Here is a 21,406-nt window from a genome sequence, read left to right on the forward strand (position 1 = left end):
TAAGAATTATAATTAATATCTTTGCAATTTACCTCGTACTTAGAATCACTCTCACTTTTATTGCCTTATTACATTAAAAAATTTATTTATTTATTTTTTAAATATTATTTGTATTTTTATTATATTACCCCCCTTTAAATAAATTTTCATTTAAAAATAGTTCAGGTTTATTTTATATACGTAATAGTTTTTAATTTTCATTGATTCTGAAATAACTTCTTTTATATAAACTTAAATTTTTAGAACAGTAAAGAATTTAACTGTAGAAATATTTAGAATTTGTTTTCTAATTTATCCTGATTCTTTTCTTTACTGTCACTAAACTCCAGCTAAGAGGTATTATTCGTGCTTTAATGTTTTCCCTCATGAGCCCAGACCTCTTTCTTTTATAAATACTAGTTTTAAGAAATAATTATATTCCTTATAATCATGAAGAATCAGAATCCATATTAGTTTTTGTTCCAAGTTTTCTTGTTATTGCATTCTTTTGTTTTACCAATATTTTTACACTGTTTCATACTTTTACATTCTTCTTTTGATTATAACATTGTCTCAAGTCAACATTATTCCTTGAAGTTCCTCACTTTTAATACAAGTTATTAAAGTCACTGCCCTATGCCTAATAATTATATTTGAAATAGTTTTATCAGTTAAATTTTTCCTTTTAGTACAACAAAGAAGGGTCTGTGCTACAGCCAATGTCTCACACTGCACCTATACCAATACCTCCAGTTAAGCAGAACAAATCTTAGAAATATTTGACAAAAAAAACTACGTAGTTACATATTGAACCTGAACCTGACTCTTCATTCTTTGACTTCTTTGACATACTCAGTTGGTTTCCCAATAATATAAAATCTTAGTTGCACTCCATACTGCAAACAGGTTTACTTTTTTCGATTACTGCTGTACAAATTGTATAATCAAATGTTTTAAGAAATGTTTCTCAAATCTCTGTAATGGCTCAACAACTCCTTTAGCAGTTCAACGCATCATGTACATTGAAGAAATGACTAAAACTACTATAGATTAACTCCTCCTCTAATTAAAAATTTCCTAAAGATTTTTAGCTCTAACTAGAAATTAGCTAACTCCACTGCTTATTGTTGTTATAAAATGTCTGTGCTTTACCTACTCAGAGGGATTGACCTCAGACTTTAGTTAGAGGTCTTCAGTCTATCCATTGTTCCTTCTTATTTGGCCTTGCTCTATTCACCTCCTCATAGTAAAAGACCATTGAAGGAGGGCATTTAAACAATGGCACGGCAAAGTTAAAGATGCCTACAGGGGTGTCCAGCTATCCATCTGGTGACACCTGAGCCTCGTCATTCATCTTATGGTGTCCAGGGTCTTAAATAACTTACAATACAAGTGGTCACCTGTTTAACCTTTTAAACCCTTGCAGAAGACAGGTTACTCCTTTGTGGGCAACACGAAACCAGCTCACCCTGAACAAATGCAAAGTAACCATTCTAACTTTACATAAAAAAGTCCACTCAAAAGAAAGTACTCTTATGTGTGATCATCAAATTCCCAGAAAAATTCTTGATGAAAAGAGGGGAGTGAGAAAGAGCATTCTAAAGCTAGGCTTTTGATATGATTAAAACTTCTGGCTAAAGTCTAGGCCAAATCTCTTCTTGTTCAAAGTGACTCCATTTTGTGTTTTTAAAGACAGCCTCTGTCATATAATACAGCCTATCTTCTATAAAATCTTCCACTGTACCTCTGACCCAGATACCAGCAATTCTACAGAAAGATGTAGTTTTGCCCACCTTGGTCTGCTTATTCCAAATTTGTGGTTAGCAATGTCCAAAGTTAAGAAGAGATTATCCAGCTTTGTACAGGTGCTGGATGGACATAGTGTTAAACCTGTGACTTTAGCAGCTAAGCCAATTCTAAGAAGATACCCCCCCCTTAAGACTTAGAATAAACTAATACTACAAAGTTAAAGCTTTTCTGTATCAAAATCTCTTTTCTCTCCCTGAGCATTAGAATACTTAGTATTTTCACTTAGTCATTTTATTCCTTCAATGAACTCTTTACTTTTACATTTCAAGAGAACTCACCACCATAATGCTAAAGTAACTCAGTTTAACACAGGCTGTAGATGTCTAGATGCCAGGAAACATGTGCTTTTAGTGGTCAGCCAAAATGCTGTCACAAAGAGCCATTCTTGCAAAAGAGGTCAACCCCTGCAAGGATAGTCAACTGAGACCCTGCAACCTGCGACTCTGAAATGTTAACCAATCAAAATTGTTTTAGTACATTTCCATTTGTGGTTTTTTCCTTCATAAGCCTTTGTAACAATGCAGGTCAAAGAAGCACTTTGTTCAGATTATCCTGGTACTTTATTTCCCATTTTGCAAAATGCTTTTTTTGCAGTAATAAAACCTTGTTTTTAAACAGACTGGCTATTTTTTTCCACTACAACAGTCTGAAGGCCAAAACTCGAAATTATGTCATGGAAAGGTTTTATTAATAAAATGAATTTAGATAGAAAATTATCTCAAATAGATCCTGAAAATAAACTTGCATGCCAAAGTTCTAGAAGCCCTAATTATCATGCCACTGCAAGTGAGAGTTCACAAAAATCACTAGATTGAATTTAATTTTTTCCCTGTTTTGTTGTTATCTGTATACACATAAAACCAGCTGCTGTCTTGTCAATTCTGACTCATGGTGACCTCAAGTGTTTATGAGTAGAAATGGCTCTGACTTATGGAAACCCCTTGTATTTCACAGTAGAACTATGCTCCATAGAGTTTTTAATAGTTATGATCTTTTGAAAGCAGATTGCCAGGCCTTATCTTCCAAGGTGTCTCTGGGTGGCTTCAAACTGCAAGCCAACCTTTCAATTAGTAGCTGAGTCCCAACCATTTGTGCTACCCAGAGCATATATGTTTTTCCACCTCCTTCAACCCCCTACAACTAAGGGGTAGAGAAATTAGAACTTTTAATAGAATAAATGTACTCCGATTTTAAATTTTAACTGGTAATTAAGAAAAGTGGGTGTCGTTTTATATCTAATCTCTCTGAACATATACTTCTGAAATCTTTAGAAGGTGAACCCATGCCTATATTAGCTGGATAACTGCCACTTTTATCAAAACCATTTAACAAACCAGATACACTTCTGAATTATGTGCAATTCCGTTAACAAACAGAAAAGCAAATATAGTTTAAAATCCAGTTCGAGAATAGAAACCAAGCCCAAGAAATCTAGATCTAGAGACTGAACATTCCTTCTCTGTGGTTGAAGCCTTAGCATTTAAGAGTAACCTCTTAACACCTCTTCGACTGTGGCTCTACACCTCAATTTTCTGTAACCTTTTAGATGAAAAAGTCTAAAACTATTACATACGTTCATTACATTTAGTACTAGAAAATTGCTTTAGAAAACTAACTTTGTGAACTTTATTTCGTTAAGCTATCTTTATGTGGCTGTTTAAACAATGCATCTTTTAAAGAATTCAGCTTTGCAAAATACAACTAAAAAAACTATGTTTAGCTTCCCTTCCCTTTTTTTTAAGCATACACGTCTTTAGTTGCTTCCCCAGTTCATTGACTTGTATTGGTGATTAGAGAACCTAGGGGATGGGAGAGAACACGCCTTATGGAGCTTGGGAGAAATTTTAAGGTGTCCAAGCCTCCTTGTTTCCCGTTGGAGTATCTAAACAAAGTCCCTGAACGCCAGTGAAGGTGTTCCCTGCTCCAGGGCTCCCTGCACTCACAGACAGAAAAAGGCGCTGGGGCCTGGGTGTGGCGGAAAAAACAGGAGAACTTCTAGCAAGTTCCAACCCACCCTCCTCGGCCCTGGCAGAGCAGTTTTTCTGAAATCCCAGGGTCGGATCTCGTTGTAGCCTGCCTGCCCTTTCCCACATCGGGGCACAAAGAGGGAGCGCCGGGTGGCGGTAATTAATATGGCAGGAGCAGGCAGGTCGGAGCGCGAGCTTGGCACCTACAGTGCCCTGCCCTGCCGCAGGGCCCGGTCTACGCTCCCCGGACTTACCAGAAGCAGCAGGACGCACGGGCGCCGGGCACCCCCAGCGCTGCGCGCCATCGCGCCCTCGCGCCCTCGCCTCCGGCCGCTCGCCCAAATACGTGGAGCCGGCCGGCCGGCGTCCCCGTGAGCACGCACTCGGCTCCTCCTGGCGCCCAAGCCCCGAGGATAGCCGCCCGCTCCGCCCTCCCCGCCCTCCCCGCCCCCAGGGCCGCCTCTCCCCTCGGTGGCCGCTTGGCTCTGCCCAGAGGTGCGGCTCCAGGTGTGGCCGCCACCGCGAGAAAATGGAGCCTGGGGCCCGCCCGAGCTGTTCGCACGTAGGTGGGGAATTCCGTGGAGGAGGGAGGTGCTGGGTGGACTCCCGCCCCCCGCCGCACACGCACCTGGGACCGTAACGTCCCCTGGTTGGGGACTTTGGCTGGCAGGCCCCGCCCCGCCCCGCCGTCCTCTCTTCCCCAGGCACCTCTCGGCCGTGGAGAGTAACCGGGAGGAGGGAGCGCGGGCTCGGTTTGGGCAGCATGGGCTACAGGGCTCGGTTCAAGGGCAAACGGTGGTCTCGGGAGCGGGGACCTCCGAGTGTCGTGCGGTAGGGCCTGGCTGCAGTTGGGCCCGGGCGCCGGGGTCGACGAAATGTCCGGCGCTGTGTGAATATATGGGTTGGGCTTGGTGCGCAGGTAGCGCTGATAGGAAAAACCGGTGACGCCAAGACCCGCGTCCTCCTAGGCACCCAGGATGCGGAGTAGGGCCAACTTTTGAGAAGCTGAGGTTCAGGATTTCTGGTGGCTGGCTCCGCAAAGGCTTTTCACGGTATCCCCACTGCCCCTTCATTGCTTCCCACAGATTTGCAGCTTATCTGCCATGGGGAGAAAAAATTATTATTAGAAGAATCACAGATGCCCTAAACAGACAGTTCTTTGGCCCTTTGCTGGCTAGACTGAGTCTAGGAGAAAAAAACTACATGAGCCTTAAGGAGAAATATACTCTCATATGATTTCCAAATTCTCTTGCACAGAGCCCACCACCAGAGGGAGGTCAGAAACCTAACTCCAACAGTTACTGACCTGAGCAACAGCTCTGTGCCTCCATTTCCAGATTTATCTAGTGGAATTAATAGTGCCCACCACATAGAAAACCTATGTGAAGTGTTAAGCAGGTGTCTAGCACATAGTGACTCATAGCGACCCTCATAGAAAACCTATGTGAAGTGTTAAGCAGGTGTCTAGCACATAGTGACTCATAGCGACCCTCATAGCGACGCTATAGGGCAGAGTAGAACTGCCCCATGGACTTTCCAAGGAGGGCCTGGTGGATAGGGTCCTTGTGAGTCGGAACAGATGACAACAATGGGTTTGGTTTTTTTTAGTTTAGCATATAGTGATTCAATAAATGATAGTTGTTATAACAAAACTATTATTAAAAAGGTAAAAGTGTTAAATTGAACTCTTCTTGAAAAACAAAATTGAATATGGGCATCCAAACACCTCAATCAGTACCAGATTAGGAAACTTCTAGAAAAGGTAACTTGATATTGAAATAATAGAAGAAGCTTTAAAAGTATAAAGAGTTGATTTGAGACTAGAAAGAGAAATTGGACACTAAGTTTGGTCAAAATAAGCAGAGTTCCGTCTGTGGTTAAAAGTGTCTCCCTCTTCCTCCTGGTGTCTCCTACCCTTCTCTCCACAATTGCAATCTTGTGGGTTTTCAAGACCGAGTTCAATTGCCATCTCATTGGTCCCTTTCTTTCCTAGCCTCCAAGGACCACTCCTTTGAGCTGAGTGAACCACATCACCCTCTATTTATGCAGGGTGTAACTGTTGAATGACTTCTTATATTGCTGTTTAAGTGGTTGTGATTAAGTTAGTTGAAGACTAAGCAGGGGCAGATTACCCAGCAAGCAAGGTAAGCATGGGCTGACTTGTGCTTACTTACTGACCTGGAGTGAACTATTTCACATGGTTTTCACCACATTTGGAAATCCTGGTGACATAGTGGTTGAGAGCTACGACTACTAACCAGAAGGCCAGCAGTTCCAATCCACTAGGTGCTCCTTGGAAACTCTATGGGGCAGTTCTACTCTGTCTTATAGGGTGGCTATGAGTTGGAATCCACTCAGTGGAAATGGGTTTGGTTTTGGGTTTTGCTCACCACAATTGATGTGCACGTGCGCATGTGTTGGTTTGTGTATGTGTGGTTTCCCCAGCAGCACTGTAGCCTAGCAGAAGGACAACGATAGCAGACGGTGGTTGAGACTCAGGGTTGCAGAGGGGTCTGGCTGATTGTTTAGAGGTGCAAGTATCCTGGTGCAAGCATGGGGTTGAGTGTGGCCAGAAGGGAGATGGAGAGGGTAAAGTTGGAGAAGTTAGAAGGCCAGTAAGAACAGAGAACTCATAACATTGAGTGTGGAGAAAGGAGAGAGGGTTCTTCCCCTTGACCCTGAAGAAGGAGCGATGGTTCTATTCCATGGAAACCAAGACGTGAGTGACATCATGGACATTAGGATCAGGTCTGGAGAGTCTCATGGCTGTCCAGTTAAATGGACCAACAGCTGCCTCTCCTTAGGTGGTGAGAGAGGAACATTGGCAGGTTTGGGGGAGGAGAAAAGAATGACCTCTAATAACAGGGTGAGAAGGCTTCGTTGCCTTTCTGAGTTAGAATTTACAGAGTAATAATCAAAGCCTACCAGCACCGGGAAGCCAGTGCATCCATAATGAGCAGTCAGCCCCAAGAGAGCGCAAGCCGCAGACTCCAGCACCCTGAAAGAGTGAGAGAGTGAGTCAGTGTATAACTGAGCCGTTCCCTGCCAAATCCTCCTTGTGAGTCAGTCTGTGAGGACTACCTGCTTGCTGTGCAAAGTCCCCGGACCAAAATGTTCTAAGGAGATTGTTCACATTGTTCATGGGATAGAGGAGGATTAGGGAAAGATAAAGCAGCTGTAAACAGGATTTGGCAAAAAAAAAAAAAAAAAAACAAATTTGTCCATTCTTGCATCTGAATGCTGAACGTTTTAGGAGATTATTTGGAAATATCACACTAGTTTTCAAATGCTATCCGCATGTAATAACGCAGGATTGAGGCTTAGACAAAGCAGGCAACTGCCTGGGAGAACCAGTAAGGCTTTGATGCCCCATCAGAATGCCTCTCCCACCCAATGACCTGTGTCTGAAACCCTTTAGCTTAAGGCTCCCCTGGCTGTTCATTGTGTATAACTGGCAGGGTAGTTTGTTAATAAGGAGCCCTGGGGATGCAGTGGTTAAGCTCTCGCTGCTGACCGAAAGGTCAGCAGTGTGTAGGAGAAAGATGTGGCAGTCTGCTTCCACAAAGATTACAGCCTTGGAAATCCTATGGGGAGGTTCTGCCCTGTCCTATAGCATCGCTATGAATTGGAATCGACTCCATGGCACACAACAGCAGCAGCATGTTAATCTGTTTTCAGTTATTTACATCTTAGTGTGATACCATGAACACCCTAGGCATGCTCCTTTGCCCTTTCTGTCCGTTTTCCCAGGAAGGTTCCTCTCCAGACATTTACAAGGTTTACTTCCTCACTCTTGATTTTTTTTTCCCCTCGAATGCTACCTTATCAATGCGGCCTTCTTTAACCACCCATTAAAGATTATAATTACTCCCACCCCCAGAATTTTGGATTACTCTTCCCTGCTTTATTTTTCTTGTGGGCACATCACAATCTAAATGACTATGTATTTACTTACTTAGTATCTGTTGTCATTCCTCAGACTGTAAACTTCACGGGGAGCTGGGATTTTTTCTGCAACTGTTTTGTGTTCAGCACCTAAAACAGTGCCTGATTCACTGTAGGTATTCAATATATATTAGTTGAATGTGTGAATGAATAAATGAATAAATTTTCAAAGTTATTTTGGAGAGTAGGCTTTTATTTTTTTTCCTTTGCGGGAAATGGGGATAAAGAGGGAAAGAGCAAGAGGACGTTAGGTTCCTGGAAGCCTGTGAGGATATGTCATTAAACTGAGGTAGGGGTGAAGTACAGAAGCCCAAGTCACTCTGGACAAAATTCCCATACCTTGCAATTTTATCAAGGATGCGCCTTGCCAAGACTGCCTGAACAGGGCAAAGTTGAAGGAGTTTAGAGGCAAGCTGAGAACATTTCTGTATTCTTCTCCTTTAAGGCTCCTTCCCTTGTAGAAAGAACAAAGCAAGAAAACCAGCAATATAGAAATCACCTCTCCCTCCCTCCCCCCATCAAGCCCCCCCCAAACAGCAGAGGAAGCATTCCTCAGTGGAATGTGACACTTGAGTATTTGAATTTATCTACCCAACTGTATTTCTTTTTTTCCAAAGTAAAAGTATGGGTTTGATTTCATCCTAAGCCAGTGCCGTGGAGTCGACATCCTAGGATTTGTTTATGGGAATGTGTGGAAAGATAAAGGCAATAGGAATGGCCAGGAAAGACAGGAGCGGAGCGTTTGGTGGCTAGTGGCAGCGTGGACTGGAATCCATCAGCAGTGTGACAGGGCTTGCAGGGTGGAACAGGCAGGCACAGGAGTGTTTACTGAGAGTGTCAGAACAGAAACTATCAAACTGACCAAATGTGACTAATAAGCCTCAGGAGATACACAGAAGGAAAAAAAAAAAAAAAAAAACCTCAAAAGACAGAAAAAAACCTTGGTTTCTCAGCAGTTATTTCACTCATTTGAACATAGACAAGTAACATTCTTAGGTGGAATGAGAAAGTAAACCAGAAGTGATGGCAATAGCTTTCGAGGATAAACCTGGAGGTGAAATATAGAGTTGAAGGATCTTTTCAAAATTATTAGAATGATGATTATGTTGCTTATGTAAAGAGATTCAGAATCTCAAAAATAAATAGAAATTTCTATTTTAAAGGAGAAACAAGGATTCAAAGTCATTAAATTGCCTACTTTAATTCGCTTTCAAGATTAATCTTTGGGCTGCAGTTTTTTATTTCAGTGCTGTACCACTCAACAAAGTCATTTGTTAATAATAAAGTTCTGAAATTTGTGAATGATTTACTTGTAAAATGATTAGAGGCCATTCAAGGTTATTGTTACTGCGCTATCTCTCTTAGGCAGAGGAGGGAGTAGCGTTCCAGCAAGGAGAAGAGCACTGGTGGTACAGTGGTCAAGTGTTCTGCTGCTAACCAAAAGGTTGATGGTTCGAACCCACTAGCCACTCTGCGGGAGAAAGATGTGGCAGGCTGCTTCCGTAAGGATTACAGCCTTGGAAACTTTATGGGGCTGTTCTTCCCTGTCCTATGGGGTTGCCATGAGTCGAAACTGATGGCAAGGGGTTTTTTTTTGGTAATCCATCAGGGAAGGCTAACAGAGCCTCAGTTTGAGCTTGTCCGTGGGAGGGTGTGAGCTTCTGAATGTTGTCTATCCCAAGTGTCTGGCAGAGAAAACACTGGGAACCACTGCTTTGGAAGAGACTTGCAGGAGCTTTTATAATATTATTATTGAATCCCCAAATTAGATACTACTAATGGAAAATTAGTAGTTGACCGAATGTGACTAATGAGCTGAGGGAGGTACATAGTCTTTTAGATTGTGATTTGCCCTTGTGGTGCAATGGTTAAGCACTAGGCTGCTAACTGAAAGGTTGGCTGTTGGAACCCACCAGTGGCTCTTCTAGAGAAAAGAGCTGGTGATCTGCTCCCATAAAAATTTCAACCTAGGAATCCTGATGGGGCAGCTGTACTCCGTCATATAGGGTCACTATGAGTTGATGGCACTCAACAACAACAACAATGGAAAATTATTTTTGTGTAGCAATTTCACTTCTGTAACGAAATTGACAATATCATAATATGATTTATAATAATTTGATCGTCAGTCACATCGATGCACAGCCAGAGAATTGTAGAGTTGAAGCAGTCCTTCAGATATTGTAGAAGAACACCAAAACGTTGAGTCTAGTGTCGGAGCATTTTAGGAAAATGCTTTTTATCTGTGTTTTGAACTGTACAGTTTTGTTTTTTTTGCAGTGGACCTAGTGTAAGTTTCAACACCACTTCTGTTTCCCACTTAAAGCAGAGGTTTTATTGGGCAGAAATATGTTCAAACATTAAGCAAACCACTTAAGCAAAAGTTTGATATAATGAAGACAATGGGAAAAATTGCTCTGGTCATGTTTCCCAGCAATCTGAAGACATTTGTGATTTTAAAAAATGTCTATTTTATTTTTTTTTATCATGATCATGACTCTATGCCTTGAAAGCTGACTTCTTGATGTCTTATTTTGCTAGACAATTGCCTGCTGATTTACTATACTGTTTTTTTTCAGGTTGACCTCTATTAACTCAACTTTTATTGAAACAATATCTGAATGATATCATACCTTTGGAGAGAGCCACACCCATTTTATGTAGAATCAGCTAGAATAAAGGTAAGTCAGTCAACAAAGGCTTCTTGTGACTAATTCTCCTGTGGGTAGGAAAGAGGAAGAAAGTATATCATTGTACTTCTTTCTTAACTTTAGGATTAGCGCATTCATTGGAAGTAATCAGTAAATTTGATGACAAGTCAACAATTTAAGCAGAGCAGTATTGCAGGGAAGACCTAGAGCTGAACAAGATGAAATCCACGTGAAGCTCATGGGGAGAATTGCTCTGTAGTTGGTTGAAGTGGCATGGTGAGTTTTCATTTGGCACTGTAGGGTAATCCATCTATATCTTGGAATTTTCAATAATTGAAATCTTAAATCCACAGATTATGGTTCATTGCTCTTTGTATCTTAGATTTTCACTTTAGAAGTATGAGTAAGCAATCCCCAGACAGAGAAATTCAGAGGAAGATTTGGCTTCTAAACTTTCAGGAATAACAAGACGAAGGGGCTTCTATGGAGCATTTTATTTACTTTTGTTTTCTGGAGCTTAGATGCATTAGATCAAGTGTTCCGAATGAGAGATCTACGTCACAGGTCATGTTCACGTATATAGGAGTGATTCTACGTGGACAAGTGACAAATATGTGATTTGAGGAGCACTGAAAAGTGTCCTCAAAATATCCTACGTTCTGATTTATTGCCAAATGAGAAGTGAAATTTCACTTTGGTTACCGAATCAACAAATATTCTAAGGTATTAAAGGCACAGACTCCTAGGAGAAGTCACAAAATGCTTTCTGTCACTTATACCTTTCTGTGAATTAATTTATCAAATAATTAAAAAAGTTATCAACTAGTTATGGTTCAGATTTTTAGAGGAAGCAAGAGGCCAGGAGTATGAAAACATTGGGCATATCATGTGCTAGAAATAAAGAAAAGGATGGAAGAAAGACAAATTTCACTTCTTTTCATTTTATGTTGGGCTAATTAGCTTTTGCAAATGAAACCCTTTTTCACTTGATGAGCAACTGGACACCATAAATCACACAGGAACTCAGTGTAAAAGTATGGTCAGTTTTCATGCACTGACTGAATCGCTATTCTACTAACATTTTATTACATTAACATTACCAAACCAAAAACACACTGCCATCGAGTCCATTCTTACTCATAGTGACCCTCCAGGACACAATAGAACAGCCCCTGTAGGGTTTCCAAGGTTGTGAATCATTACAGAAGCAGACTACCACATCTTTCTTCCACAGAGTGGCTGGTGGGTTGGAACTGCCAATCTTTTGGTTAGCAGCTAAGTGCTTAACCACTGCAACACCAGGGCTTCTCATTTGCATTACTTTACATTAACCTACGGTGGTTGGTTGATAGCATCATCCTGTTCGTGCTAAAATTACAGTAATCTCCCCCAAAACAGCAACAACAAACTAGCTGGCTGCACTAATCTACTTGGTGAAAATACTAAAATAAGAACTCTTAGGGAGCATAGCCTTTCACCCTAATCAGCAGAGTGCAACCCGACAGATGCAACTTACACTATCTTGGTACACTTAAATGATGTGCACTTGGGCAAGGTAACCCTAGCCTTCCATTCTGAAGCCAAAATTACTTTTCCAAGGAAAATCAGCTGAAAAAATTTGCAATCTTGTGATTTTGGTCAGTGAGGCTATACAAAGCACAACTGGATATGAATTAATTCATCTTTGTTTGCCTGTGTATTCATAGGAATTTCCAATGCAGAGTAGACTAGATGGAACATGCCTTGTGGCTAAGGCAAGAGATTAGTGAAAACAGGTATTACAGCAACAGTTTGGAGAAGGAGAAAGACAATTAGCCTAGTGGATTCTTAACTCTGCCATTGATCAACAAGTTACTTGTTTGACCATCTGTAAAAAAGGCGGCTCTGGATCAGATAATACAGACGTTTTGAGATTCTATGGTTTCAAGTAGTATGTTTGTCAGCACTCAACTTTGAGTTGAATTCTTTTTGAAGATTTAAAATACAATCATAAAAACAATAAGAATAGCAAATCTTTATGAGTACTTACTGTGTCCCAAATGCATTCTTGTAACTTCTTTATAGAAACCACAGGAGGTAGAGATTATTATTATCTCAACAATAGTCCAGAGAGGTCCAGAGAGGTTAAATAACTTGCCCAAAGACAGATAGCTAGTAAAAGGTGAAGCTGGCATTTGAACTCATGTAGTTTGTGTCCAAGTCCTGAACTCTTAACAATGAACTTAAAACGCCCAAACAAAAACCTTTTCAAGCTTAGTTTTGTTAATTGTTAAAGTATAATGTACTGTGGGTTATTATTATTATTATTTTTAGTGGATTAATGGATGGAATGGGCTTTTTAACATTTTCTGTTAGGTCCTCAAGTATTAGTTTTGGTTTTCTGCCACCTTAGCAGGTTTCCTTTGCCCAACAGCTCGTCTCTTGTCATAATATTCCAGAACGTCTCTTGACTTGTCTTTTCAGTGGGGAGACATCCTTTTCTAGCCAGAGTTGGCAAAGGTAGCAGCAGCGTGCGCTGGCTTGTTCAGAAGGCCATGGGAGAGCCTTTGTTGCATACACTAGGAGGTCTTCTATCATCTGGGCAGGCAGTGTGCCTTGGTGTTAGTTACCTTTTTTGAAAGAATATTTGAAGATCTGCATGAATGAGGACAATACCAAAGTCTAAGATAGTGTAAATAGATAGAGTGACACTTTAGAAAGTCAACCTAGACATCAGAGTCTTAGCAACCACAAAGTCTTCTGAGGAAAAATCCAGAACAATTGTAATAGCTTAGATGAATAGGGATGATTCAGAAAAGTAAATATTGTAAGAATTTAGTAGATTAAGGGTTTATTATATTTTTTTACTGATCAAATGTTGCGGATATCAAAGGTGAAAACAACCCAAGTGTCCATCAAGAGATGAATAGATAAATGAAATGTGGTATATGCACATAATCTGGTATTTTTCCCATAGGACAAATGAAGTTCTGATATGTACTGTGATATGGATGAATCTTGAAAACATTCATTATGCTAATGGAAATAAGTTAGACACAAGAGGACAAATATTATATGATTCCACTTACATGACTATCTAGAATAGGGAAATGCATCAAGACCCAAGTTTTTTAGTGGTTACCAGAGACTGGGGGGAGGTGACAACGGGAAGAAACTGCTTACTGGTTAAGGAGTTTGACTTTGGAGTGATGGAAATGTTTTGGAATTAGTGATGATGAGTGTACAACACGTTAAATGTATTTGATATCGCTGAATTTCACATTTAAAAATGGTTAAAATGGCAAAAACAAAAAGTTGTGGATGTCAGCCCTGGCTAAGTAAAAGCCTTCTCAAGCAAGACCTCTTCCTTATACCTAACCTATAGAAAGAAAATCTAGGTGATCTTTTTTTTTAATGATAAAATCAGACAGCAGGCTCCTTGAATGCAGAAACACTAAGCATTATTGTTCCATCATAGGCTCGATCATGGAAAAACATTGCATCAGCTGTGCCAAACCATCTTGTTACTTGAGGGAAGTGTGTGTGCACGTGGGGGTGTGTGTGTGACAGAGAGCGTGTGTGTGTGAATGTATGTGTGTTTTTCGCTGACTAAAACCAAAAAGAAAAAAAAAAACCCAAACCCATTGCCGTTGAGTTGGTTCTGACTCATAACGACACCATAGGACAGGGTAGAACACACACAAGGCTTCCAAGGCCGTAATCTTTACTGAAGTAGACTGCTGCATCTTTCTCCCAAGGAGCAGCTGGTGGTCCAAACTGCGAACCTTTTGGTTGGCTGCTGAGTGCTTTAACCACTGTGCCACCAGGACACCCATTCACCTGACTTAAAAAAAAAAAATGGACCATATAAATCAATACTAGTCAGTTGGACATGGGGAAAAAATGACTGAAGGTAATCTCACATTTTGTGGTTAAATACTCATTTTTGGATTAGTAAGAATGCCTCCTTGCTGGAGTGGAAACCGTGTCATTATGCCATCTAAACAGCTGCAAGATTACCTCTTTACGACTGTATAATTAAGAAAGTTCTTTGTAATTCTCTCTCTCTCTCTTTTTTTTATGAAAGAATATAAATACTTCCTCTGTCTTCTGAGGAAATGAGGACATCCATATTCTTTTAATATCAGTGTTTTGTGTATATTATCATTATTTGATACTGTGTGTTCTCATATAAAATTCTGTGTTTGCTAAGTTAATAACGATGATGAAGTAAGCGCACAGAAAACATCAGAGATGTTTTGAGACATAAAGTTGAAAATACAATCGTCCTGTCTAACCTCATGGGAATAAAAGTCAAAATGGAGATAACTTTAAGGAGTAAAATAATTGTTTTAGTTGTTGAAGTGTGTGTGTGTGTGTGTGTGTGTGTGTTTTCCACAAATGGAAACACAGAACTGGAGGACTCATTTAAGGTCATCATTTTTATATCTAGACATGTTGCACATAACTGCCTCTCAATAGTGTGCTATCAAAGTAATTCTTAAGGAATTACTTTAGTTTCCAGATAACTTGTTCCAGTGCTTATAACATCAGTTGGGACAGAAATTATAATTTAAATTCAGCTTAAATACTTGGTCCTGCAATATAAACTCTTGTCTCTTGTATTTATTAAATATGTCCCCTGAAAAATAACCTCACATATACTTCAAAATATCAATATTATTTATATATCTATCCATCCATCCATCTATCTAGTATCTATCTCTGTAAAGTGTTAAAAAGCAAAGATGTCACTTTGAGGACTAAGGTGTGCCTGTCCCAAGCCATGGTATTTTCAGTCATCTCATATGTATGTGAAAGCTGGACAGTCAATGAGGAAGACTGAAGAAAGATTGATGCCTTTGAATTATGGTATTAGCAAAGAATATTGAATATGCCATGGACTTCTAGAAGAACAAACATATCTGTCTTGGAAGAAGTACAGCCAGAGTCTCCTTAGAAGTAAGGATGGCAAGACTTCATCTTACATGCTTTGGACATGTTATCAGGAAGGACCAGTCCTTGGAGAAGAATATTACGCTTGGTAAAGTAGAGGGCCAGTGAAAAAGAGGAAGACCCTCAACAAGTTGCATTGACACAGTGGCTGCAATGATGGGCTCAAGCATAACAATTATGAAAATGGCACAGGACTGGGCAGTGTTTTGTTCTGTTGTACATAGGGTCACTATGAGTCTGAAGTGACTCAAATGATATGACAATAACTATCTAATCTATTGAGATATCTAGGTATATAGGTTTCTCTCTGTATATGCATATATAAATTTTGTCTATATAGTACTACTTTAATCTTTAGAATTATATCTAGATTTCTAACAGTTTTTAAAATTTTCATTGTTTTCTTTCCAATTGTTTTCATGTTCTCAAGTTTTACAGCTGAAAATGGACAGATTTTCTGAAAGAGTAATGATAATTATTTCTGGAAAGCTATAAACTTTCACATTTGTGCTGCTATATTGTGTGAAGGTACTTTGCTTCTCTGAGTCTTGGTTTTCTAAGGATTCTAAGTAATCTAAAAATTGCTTTAAGAATTAAATTGAAGTATGTAGCTCTCCTGGCCAACTTAGTAAGCTTCACCAATGTCTTTTCTTTCTTGTCTGGTAACTGCACCCACTGGCGCTTTTTTTTCTGGATTATCATTCTCTTGAATTTTAACTGCATTTCCATTGTGTCTAAACTTTGTTGTTGTTTTGCATTTGCAAAAAAAAAAAAAAAAAAAAGCCACTCTGTAAGAAAGAAAAAGTAAAGACACCAACCTGAGAATGACTGTTGTCCTGGCCATGCGTGGACGGGCTCTCGGTGCCCTCCGGATCAGCAAAGCAGAGGCAGTTCAGTGTTCATCATGGAAAATGTGTCATTTCTGGCACCTGGAATTTAAATGATTGTTTTCTTTCCTTATCAATTATTCCCTCTACATAAAGCTATTGCAGACTATGTTGTTGAAGAAGTGGTAAATCATATAACCTCTGGTTCAAAATTACTCTGTAGACCCAGTAAAGGAATTGAGAAAATGCTGCATTAACAAAACCATGAAGGAAAAAATCTTTCGAACCCACCCAGATGCACCTTGGAAGCAGGCCTGGCGATCTCCTTCCGAAAGGTCACAGTCTTGAAAACTGTATGGAGCAGTTCTACTCTGCAGACATGGGGTCACCATAAGTGGCAACTGACTCAACAGTAACTAACAACAATAACAATTGTATTGCCGCTAGTGAGTTGAATGTGTTCCTTTTACACTCTTACCTGATTTTTGAAGGTTCCCAGAATAAGGCGGATTGATTATGCTGTTTTCAGCCCTTGCACTTCCTATGAATAGGAGAAGATGGTAATATTTGAATTTACCTATGTGACTTTCATTTTTCTGGAATTGATTCAGAACATCCAAGTAAAGCCATTCCCAGTTCTTCTCCACCCAACATCCACTCTAATCCAATTTTTTCTCCCCACACCCTAGTACCAAACTTCATTGTCTACCTTCAGGGAAGGAGAATGTCAGCCAGAAGTGAAATCCAAAGTTCTCGAGGGACATATTTTGTGGCATCCTTTTAAAGGGTGACATAAAGACAGACATTTACTGAGAGGCAAACCCATTGCTAGGCTGATGGCTTTCACCTGGGTCATAGTACATTTCTTTTGTCATGTTTGACTGGGAAACATTAACTTCCCTTTACTCCCAACTTTTCACTCTGATTAGTCTTAGAATGTGAGAACTTTTGCGTGGAGATTATTCCAAATTATCGAACAAACAATAAATGATTTAAAGTACCCAGTTACTAAATGTCTTCCTGCCCTGACCTTGTCCAGCACCACTGGCACTGTCTCCACCGGAAGAGTTTCTGAATGCCAGACAAATCCCAGACACTTCCTTCCCAAATGTGAGGATGCAGAAAAGGTACCAGCTAGGAAAAAAAAAAAAAAAAAAGTAAAACATTGATAAAAAATGTCTTTGTCAGTCACTTTCTTATATTTCTCAATAACTATTAATCATACAGTAGTTCAGCTTTTACTGAATAGTTAAGGAAGCACTCATAAATTTTTTGCCAAACAGCTTTATTATGACAGTGTTACATTCTTGAAATTTTAATACATTGTTTAAAATTTATAATACACCAAGTAAAAAGTTTAAAAAGCTTTTTCTACTTAACACATTTTTTCTTTTTAGTGAAAAAATAGATACATTTGTGCTTTGAATTATTTTTACATTGCAAATCAATTTTAGGTTCTTTAGATTGAGATTGATATGTTTTTATTTAAAAATATTTACTTTTTTTTTTTAGATTTTTTGCTTATATAACCTTTACTGATATGGCATGATTCTCCTCTGCAATTTGAGAATGCAGCAAAATTTCCATGTCCTGCTAAGTTGGATTTTAAGATGCAAAGTTAAAAGACTTTGAAGATCCTGAATATACCTTTGAACTCTGATTAAGGGTTGTTGTTGTTATTACTAATTTAACCTCTGTTCATAAACAGGTAACAACTCAACTGTGTGTAAGAATGAAGAATGGGCTGACCTTGGGGAAGGAGGACCTGGGATCCAGGTGGTGTAGCTTTATAGCTTATCCCTATTTATAAATTCTCATTTAAAATTAATTATTCTTTTAAATAGATAACACTGGCATGTGGCTTAAAAAAAAACTTAAAAGGTAAAAAAGGGATTGTCTCATTTTTAAGTAAAATGTCAGCATCAAACAGACACATTTTCATTAAAAATAATAATAATAATAAATCAACTCTGTGCTCTGGACCCTAGACCGTGCTTCTATTTATTGAGAAGCAAAAGGCACCAGTGGTGATAGCGATGGGATTTTCTTAGGACTCAGCGGGCTCCTCCACCAGGGTCTAATTCCTTTCCCCTCAGGAAGGGCTTTCTTTGCCCAACAGCCATGTCTGTGGACGAACAGTCCATGTGCTGCTTCTTGGGCTCTCCTGGCTCTTGCCTTCCTGGTAGTCATGGTGCCAGGGGGAGGGAGGGGCCCTAGAGGTAGAGGAACCTAGGAGGTCTAAGTATCCCCAGGACTGCACCTTTCTAAGTTAAAAAAAAAAGCATATTATTGCTTTACATTTCATCTTGAAAAACAAATATAGGTTTTGAATATGGCAAACAATGGAAAGAAAAAATTGAAATTCTGTATTTTATATTCAACTAGAGTTAATTGAACTGGGCAATGACCTTGCAAAGACCCAAGTAAGACAACAATTTGGCAAGTAGGTGAGGTAAGGTGTTGTCTCTGGGCGAAGAGGTCATGTATTGAATGACCAGAAACGACTAGACGAACTGCGTTGCCCTCATGCTGGTATGCAAAAATAGTATATTCTAAACCTTTCCTGATCCAACATTGTCACCCTCAAAAATTAAATTTTGGTTGCTGTTTAATTTAGAAACGGTGAGCGTTAAATGAATAGAGGTTACTGGTAATCTCTTTCCATGTTCATTTTGGACTGGAAAATTATTTCACCAAATATTTTTCTGAGATGCTGCTTATAATACATATTCACAAATTTCACCATGTGTTATTCCAGTCAGAGACCCCGTTTGGTTATGAAAAAAAAAAAATCCATGTTTTATATTTCCGCAGTCTATATAGACCTAACGTGAGGAACACCACTATATGTCATATGTAAGTTACATCGTCTCACTGACATTTAAAAAAAAAGAAGCTATCTTCATAAACTATTAACACATGATTTGTTACTGAGCAATGTGTAAAAAGGAGCTCAATGTATTTTCTTTGGATAGATCCATTCAACGTGATTGAAAAAAACAAGGTATTATTTACACTATGTTCAACTTGCCTTAATGTTCTATGACATTTCTCTTTTAAAATTATTGCGAGGTTATGAGGAATATAGACGAAGCAAGTTTAATGCGTAAGCCCATAGCGCTTAGTTTGAACAAAAGACACCCTTACGGTCTCCCAGCACCAAGAAGGTGGAGAAAACTCAGCTGCAGTAACTTCCCTTTTTCCAAGCAGCTCAAAATGCTTTAGCAAATACCTTGTGCTTCTTACATCATAATAATGATATAAGAAAAGGTGACAGACAAGACCCAGGGCTCTTGACTCCAAGTGCTTAATCCACTAACCCATAATGCATTATTTTTTAAAGTTATAAACACTTCCCTTTGGCATTGCAAAAAAGAGAAGTTTAATGATTTTTCGGAAACTTTCCTGCTGAATATGATCCTAATGTTTTTTGAACAACATTAAGATTTACTACAGTTCAAGTAGTATTGGAGAATTAACAGTGATAACACATCCAGTTTTGAACTAGAAAATTTAAATCATAATTATGATCAGTTTATGAAAGTAGCCAATAATTGCCAAAGTAGCACAATACAGTGAGCTTTAGGATGCTACTTTGTATAATTTGATCCAAATATCCAAACTCGGCCAGCATGTTACTCCAGTTAATTCTGGTTATATCAAACGGGAACAAGGATCTTCAGTACAGATCATGTTATGTGACCCTCATAACTCGGGTGGACCCTGTAGGTTGCCAGGAACACTAGCAACGGGACAGATCACTCTTTCCGTCACTATTACATTTTGTTTCAGAAGTGGATCAAAGACTGCGGTGGAAGGTTGCACGAAGGAACCAGAAGCCAAGTAAGTTTCGGTTACCAAATAGTTACCATGTTGCAAAGGGTCAGGGATGGAAATGGCTGGTTGGAGGATAGACCCAGAAGCAGACAAAGCAGAAGCTCCTTGACCACCTTGCAAAGTCTGGCAGGTGACAGATCCTAGCTGCTGGCCTTCTACTGAATGGCCACAGGAGTCAATCCCAGAACCACTTTCTTTGGTGGGTAGCTGAGATTGTTTGGCATCGTCATCAACACCTAGGCTTATTTCTGCAAGCTTTTTAAATTTGGGGCCTAATGAGTCCAAGAAGCTGTCATCCAGGTCATCAGCGATGAAGCTGCAACAACCCACGGAGCCCACAGGAGAATCTGGGGCTTCCACTCCTTCGTTATCATAGATCAACAAGCAGTCATTTGCTTCCTGGCCATCGTCCTCCTCTGTACAAGCAAATGCTTTCTAAAGACAGAGAAAAGTAGAGAAAGGATTTAAACAAAGACTCAATTGAAGTATATAATACTGTTCATAGAACTCGAGGTTTTCCCATGAATGCACAATTTACCATCCAGAGCAGTAAAGGAATACTCTTTATATTGGACAAGAGCATGCTTGACATAAGGAGCCCTGATGATGTAGTGGTTAAGTGCTCTGATGCTAACCGAAAGAAAGGTTGGTGATTTGAACCCCCCCAACCACTCCGCAGGAAAAAGAAGTGGCAGTCAGCTTCCATAAAGGTTACATCCTTGGAAACCCTGTGGGCAGTTCTACTCTGTCCCATAGGGTTGCTATGAGTCGGAATTGACTCATCGGCAAAAGGTCTGTATTGGGTTTTACCATGTTTATGTATATATATATATATACACACACACACACATACATACATATATATACACACACATATGGTTGACAGTCCATCAAAATTGAATCTAGCCTAAGCTTATGTTTTAATTCTTGATTTTGAAGATATTTATCTGGCTTTAGGTCTACGTAGCAAATGTATCTGATACCTGGAGGTTATTCACTGGACAAAGTGGGAGTGCCTCTGTGCATGTTGTGTTTGGGGTGTGTGTGGGGTATCGTCCTGTGCACTGTCCAAGATAGCTCTTACCCAGAATAGGGCCTCTCCTAGACGCCCCACTACACCGCGGAATATCTCCAGAGTCCTCATCCCAAACAAGTTCTCCCTGCCGGTCTCTCCCCAAGCACAGCGGCAGACTTCATCTGCTCTGACATCAAGTCAGACCCTGACACTTACTAAACTCTAATACCAAACTATAAGTAAGATCTATTCTATGCACTCCCCTCCTCCTGCTAGGCTTTGGTCACCAAACAAAAGGCAGCCAACCTGCTCCCCAGGTTCTGTTTTATACTTGTTGACATTTCATTCTGACCCTCAGTCCCATCCCGTCTCCCCCGCCTTTTATTTTTGGGCTATTAATTCAGTGGTTCTTCAACATTTTTGGACACAGATGTTTTTGAA

The 21,406-nt window shown here is 39.8% G+C and overlaps 2 protein-coding genes and 1 long non-coding RNA gene across 3 annotated transcripts in view; 1 reads left to right on the forward strand and 2 right to left on the reverse strand.

The window, feature by feature from the left end:
• Positions 1–4,104, reverse strand: part of DSG2 (desmoglein 2) — a 57,309-nt gene extending 53,205 nt beyond the window's left edge. Inside the window, exon 1 of the mRNA XM_064294627.1 lies at positions 4,010–4,104. Within this exon, the coding sequence (XP_064150697.1) occupies positions 4,010–4,060 (51 nt within the window). The 5' untranslated portion in view covers positions 4,061–4,104. The remainder of the gene's footprint in view (positions 1–4,009) is intronic.
• Positions 4,105–10,081: 5,977 nt separating this feature from the next.
• LOC135232864 (uncharacterized) lies at positions 10,082–19,021 on the forward strand. The gene is made up of 3 exons (XR_010323478.1): positions 10,082–10,381; positions 10,475–10,627; positions 17,822–19,021. It is a non-coding gene; the product is annotated as an uncharacterized LOC135232864 (long non-coding RNA).
• A 253-nt stretch (positions 19,022–19,274) lies between these two features.
• DSG3 (desmoglein 3) overlaps positions 19,275–21,406 on the reverse strand; it is a 45,035-nt gene continuing 42,903 nt past the window's right edge. The window contains 1 exon segment of the mRNA XM_003406751.4: positions 19,275–20,385. Coding sequence (XP_003406799.3) covers positions 19,768–20,385 — 618 coding nt within the window. The 3' untranslated portion in view covers positions 19,275–19,767.

Source organism: Loxodonta africana, chromosome 11 (genome assembly GCF_030014295.1).
Source record: "Loxodonta africana isolate mLoxAfr1 chromosome 11, mLoxAfr1.hap2, whole genome shotgun sequence".
NCBI lineage: Eukaryota > Metazoa > Chordata > Mammalia > Proboscidea > Elephantidae > Loxodonta > Loxodonta africana.